We start from the raw sequence: 14,673 nt of genomic DNA on the forward strand, positions 1-14,673 counted from the left end.
TATAGGCGACGGTTACCACTTTCCATCAGGTGGTATATATATATATATATATATATATATAATACAACTGAGAATGGCAAACAAGCTGAAATAAGTCCATAAGATTTATAGCAGAACTATTGCGCTGTAGGTATTTCTTTTTTACAAGATTAATAATGGTTAAAATTATATTTTTTATTAATTATTAATACTTGGGTTTTCTGATTAAGAATTAATAAAACACGTAATTTGCTTTAATTAAAAATAAATATTAGTTACTGGATGACCCGCTAGATGTCGTTCTGTCAAATGATATGTTATGGTATGTCAACATTTGATTGACATGTTTAAATTTTCGTAAGGAATTCGACTAGGAAAAATATTAAGTTTTTCGGGAAACTTTTCCATTATTTCTGCTTCTTAAAAATATTAATTAATTAAAAAAATTTAAGGAATTAGTCCAGCCGTTCTCGAGGTTTGTGCATAGATTTGACGTTTCATTTATATCTATATAAGTACATAATATTTCTCCCTTTCTATTTTTATATTTAAATACGTCATTCGGCCATTCATTAAATATACTGGTAGCTACTTTATCTACTTTGTTCTATCATTTATCTTCGTTCCCGTAAACGGAACAACCTTGCAGTAAACTATAGAAAAGTCGTCAGCATAGGTATAATACGTATTCTTTATGTGTCTGTAGAGACTCGCTGGAAATGGTCTTTTTTTTTTACTGGGTGAAAATGGTATGGTAACCCCGCCTGCGCTAACGGGATACGCTGACGGAGCACCAGTGAAGGGTGATAGATGAGAATGAAAACAGGCCAGTTGGCCCATCATGATGAATTCATTAGGAATTAACCATGATAGTTTCCAGGGGGAACCGCGAGGAGGCCGACCTGGTTGGGTATATTGCTAGCAATGGGATTCTCAGTCTCCATTACTAACAATCCCTTTCCCCCCCGCTGGAAATGGTAGTGAGTGGCAAGAGCTCCACCTACAAGAGCGCAGCTCTTAAATAGGATACATAGATGTGTTTGTAATGATTATTAAGAAAAAATATTTATAATGGATTAGCTGAAAAATAATTATAAATAAATGAATGAATGAATGAGTATATTTTACTTGCATTTTACAATATAGGAAATAAGCAAGACAATTTACAAACACAACTATACAGTTGTATGAAGTACAGTGAGGCGGTCTTATTGCTGAGAGCAATCTTTACACGACAACCTTAGGGTAATGGACTAATTGTTGTACAAGTAGGTATAATAGTACTGTATAATTAAAATAATAAATGTATTAATTGTTACTATTAATATAGTTTGGACAATTTTTCTCTTGTTTCTTACAATAAAAATACAGCCTTTGTATATCTGTTCAACCATATAGGAATAATGATGGAATAAAAGTAAAAATAATATAATGATAAACCTTTTTAATTATTGAAAATAAGAAAAATACAAATAGAGTGAAAAGAAAGCGCGGCCATATAAGTAAACGCATGGAAGCAAAAAGAAAGAATGACAGTGAATGAAACTAGATGGCGCTGTATGGTTCACTTGCAACAAATAAGTGTCATACACTAGTAACTGATCTGTTTAGACAAACGCACAACGAGGTTTCAGAGTAGCTCCGTCTTTTTACTTTCATACCTGTAAATTTTTTCCCTAGAAAAAGTTTCTTTAGTTCGTAGTTAAAAAGGTGCACGTAAATCAGAATTGAAAAGCTGCTGTTTTTGCTTGTAGAGCTGCAGGCAGCCCCAGAATGCAATAACCGCTTATATGTGTTTAAGCTGCCCGAATACTTTATTGTATAAATAGAAGGAAAAATACATATTTATAATTATAAAGCCATGTTCTAATATTTATTACGTGATTAAAAAATGGGCGGAGTGTCTGTCCCATTCGTGTTTCTACCGTGAAGCAGTTGTGTTTGCACGGCTGCGTTTCGGTTTGAAGGGTGCGATATGGCGTGAATTTACAGGGTACAGAGAAATAACATCTGAGTCCTCAGGAATGGCAACACACGGGGGATATCATGGGCGAAACAGTATACTCTGTTATGTCCATGGTACTGCTCATGTCTATAGGCGACGGTTACCACTTTCCATCACGTGGGCCGTCAGCTTGTTTGCCATTCTAAGTTGTATAAAAAAAAATACTTTTTTTTTATTTCAATTTATTTATTGCATTCTGCAATATTATTATGAAAGATGTTAATAATTAATAAAGTATATTGTAGAGCCTGTCGGGCGCAGAAATTAGAAGCGAGGAGGGCGTCGATCCTTAAATTTAAATAATAAAGATTTAAATACTTCAATTTCAATTTCATCAATTTAATTAAATATCACCAGAGGGAGACTTTGTACAAAAGTCGATTGCTTGGGTACCTCTGCCCCATTCGTGTTTCTACCGTGAACCAGTTGTGTTTGCATCGCTGTGTTTCGGTTTAAATGGTGGGATATTGCAGTGAATTTACTGGGTACAGAGGTATAACACCTGAGTCCTCAGGAATGGCAACGCATGGGGGGTATCATGGGCGAAACAGTATACTCTGTTATGTCCATGTTACTGCTCATGTGTATAGGCGACGGTTACCACTTTCCATCAGGTGGGCAGCTTGTTTGTCATTCTAAGTTGTATAAAAAAAAAATCCAATTTAATTTAACTATTTTAACGATTTTTTATTTCTTTCTTTAATTTTAGTATTATTAACTAAACCAGTAATATTTATATATTTACTTTTAAATACATAATATCCTTATGCTTTGTACAATAAACATTTCAAATGCTATTCGCTAGAAATCTCTTTCATAGCTCTATTTGAATCTTTAATAATTCCATCCAATTTCTGTCTTGTCTCGTACAGATTCTTTCTTAACCTATAAACCATTTCGTCAGCATTATTCTCCTCTATATCATGAAACTCTTCCATGATTTTCTTCTTTATTTCCACAAATTTCTCATCGTCCACGCCGTCCTCTATCTTCTTCTTTTCCCAATCAATATTCTTCTCCATAACATCTTTAAGATCGGTCGCTAGATTCTTTAAAAACTCTTCCAGTATCAGATTAACTCTTTCCAACTCGTTTGCAGTTAATTTGTATTGTGAATTTACATATTCACTCATTATATGTTTAAAATTTTGTATATAACCGACAATGTTTACCTCCTTTTGAAGTCTTACCGTATCTGGCTCTTGAATGCCATCTTCTAAAACTTCTCTCTTGTTTAAAACATGGCAATTAATAGTTGTTATTATGGATAGAATAAATAGAATTGTCCCTGGAAAGGAGAGTTTAATTATAAGAACATAATCAACCTTTTTTTTTTTATGGGTGAAAATGGTATGTTAACCCCGCTTGCGCTAACGGGATACGCTGGCGGAGCACCAGTGAAGGCTGATAGATGAGAATGAAAACAGGCCAGTTAGCTCATCATGATGAATTCATCAGGAATTAACCATGATAGTTTCCAGGGAGAACCGCGAGAAGGTCAACCTGGTTGGGTATATTGCTAGCAATGTAATTCTCAGTCTCCATTACTAACAATCCCTTTCCCCTCTATCAACATATTGGCATGTAGCTCTAGCATAGAATAGGCCACCCCTTCCTTTCCCGTGGATGTTGTAAGTAGTAGTAAGAGATGGGTAGCAATGTCCCTTTTAAAACATCTCCAAAGCCTAATTGCGGTTACCAATCCGTTTGCCAAGCGTGGCAACCTGGCAAAACCGGGAGGAAAGGGATTGTTAGTAATGGAGACTAAGAATCCCATTGTTAGCAATATACCCAACCAGGTCGACCTTCACGCAGTTCCCCCTGGAAACTATCATGGTTAATTCCTGATGAATTTATCATGATGGGCTAACTGGCCTGTTTTCATTCTCATCTATCACTCTTCACTGGTGCTCCGCCAGCGTATCCCGTTAGCGCAGGCGGAGTTACCGTTACTATACCATTTTCACCCATAAAAAAAAACCTGGCAAAACCCCCAAAAGGGAGGCATATGTCCAGCAGTGGACAGTTAAAGGCTGTCATGATGATAATGAATCAACATATGATGCCCACGACACCTCTCGTGCGTTATTTTATACATTTATATAATATAAAAATGAATCACTGAATGTGTTGCTAAGCGAAAATCTCGAGAACAGCTGAACCGATTTCGCGAATTCTTTTTTTACAGAATATTCCTTGAATTACGAGGTTGGTTCTTACGGAGAGAAAAATTTAAGAAATTGCCTGAGAAAGTCTTAAAACAACACTTTTATATACTCACGTACACACGATTCGTAATAATACTTAAAAGACAATTTAAACTTTAATACCATACTGTAAAGTTCAAGCGTTAGTGGAGAGATTCCGGGAAGGCAAAGACCAGAGGGAGACTTTGTACAAAAGTCGATCGCTTGGGTACCTCTGTCCCATTCGTATTTCAACCGTGAAGCAGTTGTGTTTGCATGGCTGTGTTTCGGTTTGAAGGGTGGGATATTGCAGTGAATTTACTGGGTACAGAGGTATAATACCTGAGTCCTCAAGAATGGCAACGCATGGGGGTATCATGGGCGAAGCAGTATACTCTGTTATGTCCATGGTATTGTTCATGTCTATAGACGACGGTTACTATTTTCCATCAGGTGGACCGTCAGCTTGTTTGCCATTCTAAGTTGTATATATATTGATGTCAATATTTGTCAATATTTATACGTTGGTAACATTAGTCAAACACAAATTGTCTTTGGTTTTTTTTAATGGGTGATAATGAAATAGTAACCCCGCCCGCGCTATCGGTATACACCAGCAGGGCACCAGTGAAGGATGATAGGTGAGCATGAAGCAGGTCAGTTAGCCCATCGTGACGAATTCAACAAGAATTGTTCACGACGGTTTCCAGGGGGAACCACGTGGAGGTCGACCTAATATGGCATATTGCTAGCAATGGGGCTGTCAAACTCCATTGCTAACAATCCCTTCCCCCCAATTGTCTGTGGTTAGGCGGTACGAAGTTTGCTGACCAGCTAGTATTTTAATAGCTGAAAATGTAATGAACAACCCGCCTGCACTGTCAATATAAGTTGGCGGGCTACCAGTAAGGGATAATAGCTTAAGACGAAGTCAGGTATGTTGGGCCATTGTAACAAATTTACTAGTAATTAACCAGAATAATTCCCACGGGTTCCACTTGAGAAGGAATTTCTCACATTTCAAGGTGGCAATTAACAGTAAAATTACAATGTACGAAGGCAAAACACCATAGTTTTTTTTATACAATTTAGAATAGCAAACAAGCTGACGGCCAACCTGTTAGAAAGTGGTAATCGTCGCCTATAAACAGGAGCAGTATCATGGACATAACAGAGTATACTGTTTCGCCCATGATACCCTCCATGCGTTGCCATTCCTGAGGACTCAGGTGTTATTTCTCTGTACCGTGTAAATTCATTGCCATATCTCACCCTTCAAATCGAAACACAGCCATGCAAACACAACTGCTTCACGGTAGAAACACGAATGGGACAGAGGTGGCCAAGCAAACGACTTTTGTACAAAGTCTCCCTCTAGTTTTTAAATCAGTTAAGTATTTTTTTGAGATTATTTATTACGATCTGTAAAAAAAAAAACCTTAATTTATAAAATATAAAGGTGAAAAAACTTATAATACTGTATAGGTACTTACACATTTTTTTTATATTTTAAAGATATAAAAATACGATCTTTTAGTATGTTTGTCGGTGCCACAGTATCACGATGAATCAAGTTTACAATGGTCTCGAAAACAGCGTTATGCGATAACTGAACCAATAATGTATTTTGTAATATTTTTAAAGTAAACAAATATTTGTAAATGAAATTACTACGTTGTGATGACAATCATTTTCTCTGTATACATGAAAGAAAGCGAATTAAAGAAAAAAAAATTCTAGTTATTCCTTCAATTTCTTCCCTCTATTCTTTTCTTCACTTTTCTTTATAAATAGTAGCTTTCTTTTTTATTTCTACGTATCACTTGGGAACAAACGGATCAATTTGGCTGTTCTTTTAAATACATATTTGTAATAGTTCCGTTTATAATTATCACATCGGTCTTTAACTGTACAATGCTGAACATAACCCTACCCCTTGGGGGGTTTTGCCAGTAGTTGCCACGCTTGGCAGGCGGGTTGGTAACCGCAGTTAGACTTTGTAAATGTTTATTGAGGAACGCTGATGCCCATCCCTTATCCTCCCTTAGTTTCCTCTTACGGCACCTACAGGAAAAGAAGAGGTGGCTTATTCAATGCCGGGACCACATGTCATAGGGTAAATATATAAATCGATTAGGGTTATTGAAAAAAATTAAAAAAAGAAAACATCTAAAATTTTTTCTATGTCTTCTAAAAGATTGTGTTTCACAATATATATATATATATATATATATATATATATATATATATATATATATATATATATATATATATAGCAGTAAGTGCTTTATATTATTCTTAATTTCGTGCATAATATAGTATATGTTATATATGTGTAAGTATATTTGTTATTCATATATATTTATTCGTTTATATATGTAATTTTAGTATGTATGTATATCAATAATTACTAGTACCGCGTTCGTGTATTCTGACACTTCCCTACGGTTGACTGGGAGAGAATGCTTTTAGCATTAAGTCCGCCGTGTACACATATTTGTACTAATGAATAAATAAATAAATAAATAAAAAATAAATACCGTCTTCAATGGTAGCGAAACCAGTTATTTTAATATAAAAACTAAACTATTGAATCGATTTTGATAAAATTTCTACTAGACTAATATGTTTTTTTTTGATGGGTGAAAATGGTATGGTAGCCCCGCCTGCGCTAACGGGATACGCTGGCGGAGCACCAGTGAAGGGTGATAGATGAGAATGAAAACAGGCCAGTTAGCCCATCATGATAAATTCATCAGGAATTAATCATGATAGTTTCCAGGGGGAACCGCGTGGAGATCGACCTGATTAGGTATATTGCTAGCAATGGGATTCTCAGTCTCCATTACTAACAATTCCTTTCCCCCCACTAGACTAATATTACAGATTCATTCAAATTAAGTCAGTTTCGTAGAATTTTTAACATTTTTATATTTTTTATATAACTATTTTTATATTATACACTTATATCATTGTTTGAGAAAAAGAATTTTTGCAAATCGGTTTACAACTGACAGAGTTATGAGGTGACAAACGTAAAAAAGATACAACCGAATGGAGTATCTTCTTTTTGAAGTCGGCTGAAAAGTAGAGGGAGTCTTTGTACAAAAGTCGATTGCTTGGGTGCCTCTGTCCCATTCGTGTTTCTACCGTGAAGCAGTTGTGTTTGCTTGGCTGTGTTTCGATTTGAAGGGTGGAATATGGCAGTGAATTTACAGGGTACAGAGAAATAACACCTGAGTCCTCAGGTATGGCAACGCATGGGGGGTATCATGGGTGAAACAGAATTCTCTGTTATGTCCATGGTACTGCTCATGTCTATAGGCGACGGTTACCACTTTCCATCAGGTGGGCCGTCAGCTTGTTTGGCATTCTAAGTTGTATAAAAAGAAAGTAGTCAAATGTAATTAAGTTTACGAATCAGCAATTATACCATTCGCAACAGCATTATTGGCTTCGACTCCGTGATCTATTACTTTCATTTAACGAAGACACCGCCTTCACCATTTGTCCGTTTAATCGCTAAATGTGTTTATTAATGAAAATTCATTGATTTTGACCCAAAAATAGCATGCACTGATTAAATGAAATGTCTCTCAAATGTTCTCTTGATGTTTTTGTATAGATTCTTAGAATTATAAATGTGAAAATGAGTTTAAACAGCGCCCACAAGGGGGCGTTATCGCCCACTTTGGGCAAGGCTGCTGTAGATTTTTTCTGAAATACTAAATGGTCGTACACTTCAGTGCTATTGCTCGACAACATTTTTTTTTAATAGGTGATAATGGAATGGTATCCCCACCTGCGCTATCGGTATACACCGGCGGGGCACCAGTAAAGGATGATAGGTGAGAATGAAGCAGGTCAGTTGGCCCATCGTGACGAATTCAACAAGAATTGTTCACGATGGTTTCCAGGGGGAACCACGCGGAGGTCGACCTAATAAGGCATATTGCCTGCAATGGGGCAGTCAAACTCCATTGCTAACAATCCCTTTTCCCCCGCTCGACAACATTATACCCTTAAACTATTATACCGTCAGCTTGTTTGCCATTCTAAGTTGTATAAAAAAATCTTCACAGTATATTGCATAGTGTCGTCCAATTACGCTGTGCACTCATGTGTTATAATCCACTTTACGCGCATTCATATGTAATTTAAACCTAATTTGTCACTTAGTTTAATATACTGAACAGACTGTACTGTTTAATACTTTGTCAAGATATAGGGAGACTTTGTACAAAAGTCGATTGCTTGGCTACCTCTGTCTCATTCGTGTTTCAACCGTGAAGCAGTTGTATTTGCATAGCTGTGTTTCGGTTTGAAGGGTGGGATATGGCGTGAATTTACTGGCTACAGAGGAATAACACCTGAGTCCTCAGGAGTGGCAACGCATGGGGGGTATCATGGGCGAAACAGTATACTCTGTTATGTCCATGGTACTGCTCGTATCTACTCGTATAGGCGACGGTTACCACTTTCCATCAGGTGGGCCGTCAGCTTGTTTGCCATTCTAAGTTGTATAAAAAAAAAAGATTTGGAAACAAGGTGTGAGTTAAGAAATTCATTTCCATTAAATTTCATTTCAATGGAATTTAATGGAAATGTAAATAAATAATCTATCTATCCTATTTAAGAGCTGCGCTCTTGTCGGTGGAGCTCTTGCCACTCACTACGATTTTCAGCGAGTCTCTTCACCTCTTGATACGACACGACACCAACTCCTTCCTTGATCTGCCTGATGTAACTATGTCTCGGTCTCCTTCTCCCCCTCCTTCCTTCTATCTTACCTTCTATTATAATGTTCATAAGTTCGTCGTGTCGTATCAAGTGTCCCAACATTTTTAATACACAAATATCTGACCCAAAATTTATTTATTATTTAAATAAAGTCTTTTTTATGCAACTTAGAATGGCAAACAAGATGACGTTTCACCTAATGGAAACCTGGTGACGACCTGATGGAAAGTGGAAACGAAGTGGGCGACTTTGTAAAAAAAATCGTTTGCTTGAGCACCTCTGTCCCATTCGTGTTTCTACCGTGAAGTAGTTGTGTTTGCATGGCTGTGTTTCGGTTTGAAGGGTGGGATATGGCGTGAATTTACTGGGTACAGAGGAATAACACCTGAGTCCTCAGGAATGGCAACGCATGGGAGGTGTCATGGGCGAAACAGTATACTCTGTTATGTCCATGGTACTGCTCATGTCTATAGGCGACGGTTACCACTTTCCACCAGGTGGGCCGTCAACTTGTTTGTCATTCTAAGTTGCATAAAAAAAGTCTATACGAAGCCGAGGCGGAGAATTAGTTTATAATATTAACATGATAAGTACATTTTCCTCCATTCAACGATTGTGGCTAAATTTAGTATCGGATATAGTTCTATTATTACGGAGGGGGAATTTTATGCACTTGTGAACATTTGCATGAGTGAATTATCGAGTAAGGCGCGTCCAGTCCTCAAGTAACTGCCATGAATAAATTTGAAAGGAACTATTAGGATAGTTCCTTAACTATCCTATTTTTGTGAATTTATAGCGTACTAACCCTTTTTTGCATGATTTTTTTTTATTGGTGAAATAAATCAAGGTATTATATTACATTCATGTCCAAAATTAAAAGAAAAATGGTTAAAAAATTAAAAAATAAATTTGACAGTTATGTTTTTTTTCTGCAATGGACATTAAAAAGGTATCCAGACACGATCAATTTAAAGTGAACTTGTTCTTTTATATAATTTTTGGGCATTCAATGCTATGATGGAAATTTCCACCATTATGCAAAGAAGGGCCTTATTTTTTTTTATACAACTTAGAATGGCAAACAAGCTGACGGCCCACCTGATGGAAAGTGGTAGCCGTCGCCTATAGACATGAGCAATACCATGGACATAACGGAGTATACTGTTTCGCCCATAATACTCCCCATGCGTTGCCATTCCTGAGGATTCAGGTGTTATTCCTCTGTAGCCAGTAAATTCACGCCATATCTCACCCTTCAAACCTAAGCACAGCCATGCAAACACAACTGCTTCAAGGTTGAAACACGAATGAGACAGAGGTGCCCAAGCAATCGACTTTTGTACTAAGTCTCCCTCCGGTCCTTGTCTTATGCAATAAAGGGCATTTCGCCCCTTAACATTTTATTATATCAGATTTTAACTGTCCACTGCTGAACATAATCCCCCATAAGGGGTATTTTGCCAGTAATTGTCATGTTTGGCAGGCAGGTTGGCAACCGTAGTTTGGCTTTTGATGATCTTTTAAGAGGGACACTACTGCCTATCTCTCTAGCATAAGCTCGTTTAGTCGCTTCTTACGACACCCACTAGAAAGGAATGAGAAAGGAAGGGGTGGCCAATTCTATGCTTTTCTAGCTATTCTAGCTTTCATTGTTCTGTGGTCCCAACATAGAATGGATTATCCCTTATTTCCCATGGGTGTTGTAAGAGGCGATTAAGAGAATTTAAAGTTCTTAGGATAGGTAGCAGCGTCCCTCTCAAAATATCGCCAATAGCCTAACTGCGGTTGTGAACCCGCCTGCCAAGCGTGGCAGTTACTGGCAAAACTCCCTTTATGGGGAAGGCTTATGTCCAGCAGTGGACAGTTAATGGCCGAAATGATGAATGATGATAGATGAGAGAATTTTCTAAATCAAATTGTTCCATATGATGCCCACAGCCACTTTCTACCATCGTACAGCTCGCCATCGACAGGGAGTTTATTCTCATGTCCTACAGCCTCAATGGTCGCGTACTGCGCGGTTTCAAAGATGTTTCCTCCTACGAACACTCAGGTTGTGGAATGAGCTCCCTGCCGAGGTTTTCCCAAGAGACTACAGCGTGGGGTTCTTCAAAAGGGGGGTAAAGAGGTTTCTTCAGGGTCGGCAACGCGCGCGTATTATATCTCTGGTATTGCAGGTGTTCATAGGCTACGGTAACCACTTACCATCAGATGGGCCGTATGCTTGTTTGCCACCTCAGTGGTATAATAAAAAAATCAGTCGAGTAGTTTTTGAGTTTATTTATTTATTTTTATTTATTTAACACTTTATTGCACCAACATAACAGGATTTGTTGAACAATTTTCAATAAGTATAGTGTAGTACGAAAGGCGGTCTTATTGCTAAGCAATCTCTTACAAACAGTCTTTATTCCTTACAGACAAACATATATTTCCTCTTTCTTTATAAAATTACCTTTTCTTGTTTTTCTTTTTTTTTTTTGTAATTTTGCTAACTTATTATTTTTTTAATTTTAAGAACTTTTACCTTCTTCAGATATATCAGCCGTATCCTATCCTGAACTGATTTTTCATATGAAGCTTTATCTACTTTCCCTAGACACGGAAAGTGAGGAATTAATGAGTTTACTACCATAATTTTTTTAACCAATTTAAAAAAAGAGAGTTTCTCAATTCGATTGTATATTTTTCAAATTTGTTACCTTACAAGTCCGTCAGTTGTGAACCGGTTTGGAAAATTCTTTTTTTTTACGAAACAATATACTTAATTGGGATGCGAACTACTGGTCTCATTGCTAGCAATATACCCTGACAGGTCGACCTCCACGTGGTCTCCCCTACAAACCATCGTGCTGAATTCCAGGTGTATTCATCACGATGGGCTAACTGACCTGCTCTTTCATTTTCACTTATCATCCCTCACTGGTGCCCCGCCAGCGTATACCGATAGCACAGGTGGGGCTACCATTCCATTATCAACCATTAAAAACGACACATAATAGGCGGAGGAGGGAAAGGAAGGGATTGTTAGTAATGCAGACTAGAGTCTCATTGCCAGCAATATACCCTCTTTTCTGTTGTCTGAATTCAACAACAAATTCAACAAATTGACAGTCATAATGAACTAACTGACCTGCATTTTCATCCTCACCTATCATCCTTACGGTATACGCTATACCGATAGCGCAGGTACCAGATACCATTCCAGTTTCACCCATAAAAAAACCCGCTACTAGATAAAGTGCTAGCTAGCTCGCTACTAGACCACCTCAAATGCATTGCAGGGAGTCAGTGTATGCAGGTGGCTTAGGACTTCTTTATGGCAGTCTATGGAGTGGACGGATAACGGCTGAAATGATGGTGATGTAGATAGATAGATAGATAAACACTATTTTTATTTATTTATTTTATTTGGTATAACAACAGCTTTTTACAAAATTGAATACATATTACATTACATTTACTACATGCTAGCCAATTATAGTTTACCACAGAGTAAAACATAAGCATCCGTTAAGCAAATTAAACTATATTTTATAACAATAGTGGTATGGTGCGTCCGCTACATTGCTCGCACTGTAGGTATACTGTGCGAACACTACAGCTGATGTTCCCACAAACCATCCCGAGACCAATACGTCACATTTGCGCTAACTTCATGCGCTGCTAGGTAGTGTTGTGGTAAATATGGGTCTGTCGGAATTTACACTATTTCTATATATATGTTGATGAACCTTTTGGAGTAGATCATAAACAGTATCTATCTATCTATCTATTTGTCATTATGATGAACCATGCCCATGCATCGCGCCGGTACTAAATTTAGCATTCTGTTTTCCTATGAGTCCGTTTCCATTATTAGCACCCACTATGGTGGGGAGGGAGGGGCTACATCTCAGTTAATCACTGGGGGTATCGTCACCCTGGCTACATTTGTCTCAATTTACCCTAATAGTTTTTAAGGCGGGAGTGAGTTGGGGCTTCTTGGACTTGTATTTTAATTTTCTTTTCGATGTGACTTCAAAAAGTGTTTATTTATTTATTTAAACTTCAATTCGAAATAACTACATAGTATACAATAAAGTCGCTTCCCATCTGTCTGTCCATATGTATGCTTAGATCTTTGAAACTACGCAACGGATTTTAATGCGGTTTTTTTTTTTAATAGATAGAGTGATTCAAGAGAAAGATTTATATGTATAATACATGCATAATATTGTAGAGAAACACACATAATTTTATTGTACTTATAAGTACGTTAAGATAAATTTAAAAAATATATATTCGAAATTGTATTTTGTAGTATATTTAGTATCAGCATTGCACCCGTGCGAAGCCGGGGCAGGTCGCTAGTTATATAATATAAGTAAGTGTACATATGGCGGACTTAACACCAAATGGTGTACTCTACCAATCAACCATGAATCATATTTATTTATTTATTTAAACTTTAAGGCACAGTAAAAGTCTATGTACATTTGGCGAACTTAACACCGGCCGGTGTTCTCTACCAGTCGAGCATTGGGCGAACAGAGAAATAAGTAGGCGGTGCATTATTGAATAGAGGAAATACAAAGCAATACTTGATATATTCATATTTTCATTGTCAATGCTGAACCGATTTTGATAACTCTATTCCCAATCGATAGGGTTTACTGACGTGTTGGTCACATTTCAATTTTGTGACAATTGAAGCTGCCGTTTTAGTTTGCGGAGCAAAAATTGCTTAATACGATGCAAAACTTATTTGTAAACATTTGTCTGCTCTTTGCAAATTTAAATATTTTCAATATGACAAAGTATTTATACGTTTTTACGATTAAACTTTTTTTTTAGCATAAAATATATATTTTTTACATTATACTTAAGAAGATTTTTGTAATTTCACCCTAATGTCATTCGTAGGGACGTGGACAGTTTCAAGAAATCGAAAAAGATTCCAATTTTGACAAAATATCCATGAGAGCTAAAATGAGATTGAAGGGGACAGCCATTGTTAGTAATGGGAGTTAGTGATTCCATGGCAATAGATCATATCAACTACGCAATCCCCCTGGAAAGTATTTTTGTGGTGGTTAATTCTTGGTGAATTCATCAAGACGTGCCTAATGATTAGACTTCATCCTCGTCTATCATCAGTCACTGGTGCCCCGCCAGCGTATTACTTATCCATTTTCGTCAATAAGGAAAATACTTCTTATGAATAATAAAAAGAATCATCAAATACAAACTTTTTCAAAACAGTAAGTAAGTAAGTAAGTACTATACATTATAATCATTTTCGTGTACAATATAGTATATTTTATATATATGTAAGTATATTTGTTATGTATATATATATATTTATTCGTTTATATATGTAATTTTAGTATGTATGTATATCAATAATTACTAGCACCGCATTCGTGTATTCTGACACTTGCCTATGGTTGACTGGGAGAGAATGCTTTTAGCATTAAGTCCGCCATGTACCCATACATATACTAATGAGTAAATAAAATAAATTAAAAAAATATATTACTTAATTTTTTTTTAATTAAATTGCCATTTAGTAAAATGTTGAAAAAGGATTCTAGACACCATTCTCTAATGCATTACTTCATATAATATTTACTTATAAATTTATTACCACGCTTCAAATCCCATGGGTATTCCACGTGTGTCTATTTTCGCCCCGTCCACCCATCTCATTACCATAGCATTTCGATTCAGATTCCTATATAAAACGGGACCGATACCATTTACGATCAGTGGAAAACA

General features: G+C 36.7%; 1 protein-coding gene across 3 annotated transcripts; it reads right to left on the reverse strand.

The window, feature by feature from the left end:
* Positions 1-2,110: 2,110 nt before the first annotated feature.
* Positions 2,111-5,775, reverse strand: LOC113519121 (uncharacterized). 3 transcript variants are annotated; one of them, XM_052892244.1, is made up of 3 exons: positions 4,266-4,332; positions 2,730-3,272; positions 2,111-2,272 (listed from the first exon to the last, which is right to left on the reverse strand). In XM_052892244.1, the coding sequence occupies exons 1-2, from the start codon at positions 4,315-4,317 to the stop codon at positions 2,779-2,781; spliced, it is 546 nt and encodes a 181-aa protein (XP_052748204.1). In that variant the 5' UTR covers positions 4,318-4,332; the 3' UTR covers positions 2,111-2,272; positions 2,730-2,778. The 3 variants fall into 3 exon arrangements, with proteins under 3 accessions (XP_052748204.1, XP_026759977.1, XP_052748202.1); XM_026904176.3 differs by lacking the exons at positions 2,111-2,272; positions 4,266-4,332 and adding an exon at positions 5,664-5,775 and having other exon boundaries at positions 2,646-3,272; XM_052892242.1 differs by lacking the exon at positions 2,111-2,272 and having other exon boundaries at positions 2,646-3,272.
* Positions 5,776-14,673: the final 8,898 nt, after the last annotated feature.

This window comes from Galleria mellonella, unplaced genomic scaffold, assembly GCF_026898425.1.
Source record: "Galleria mellonella isolate WM207_F2 unplaced genomic scaffold, CSIRO_AGI_GalMel_v1 utg150, whole genome shotgun sequence".
Lineage (NCBI taxonomy): Eukaryota > Metazoa > Arthropoda > Insecta > Lepidoptera > Pyralidae > Galleria > Galleria mellonella.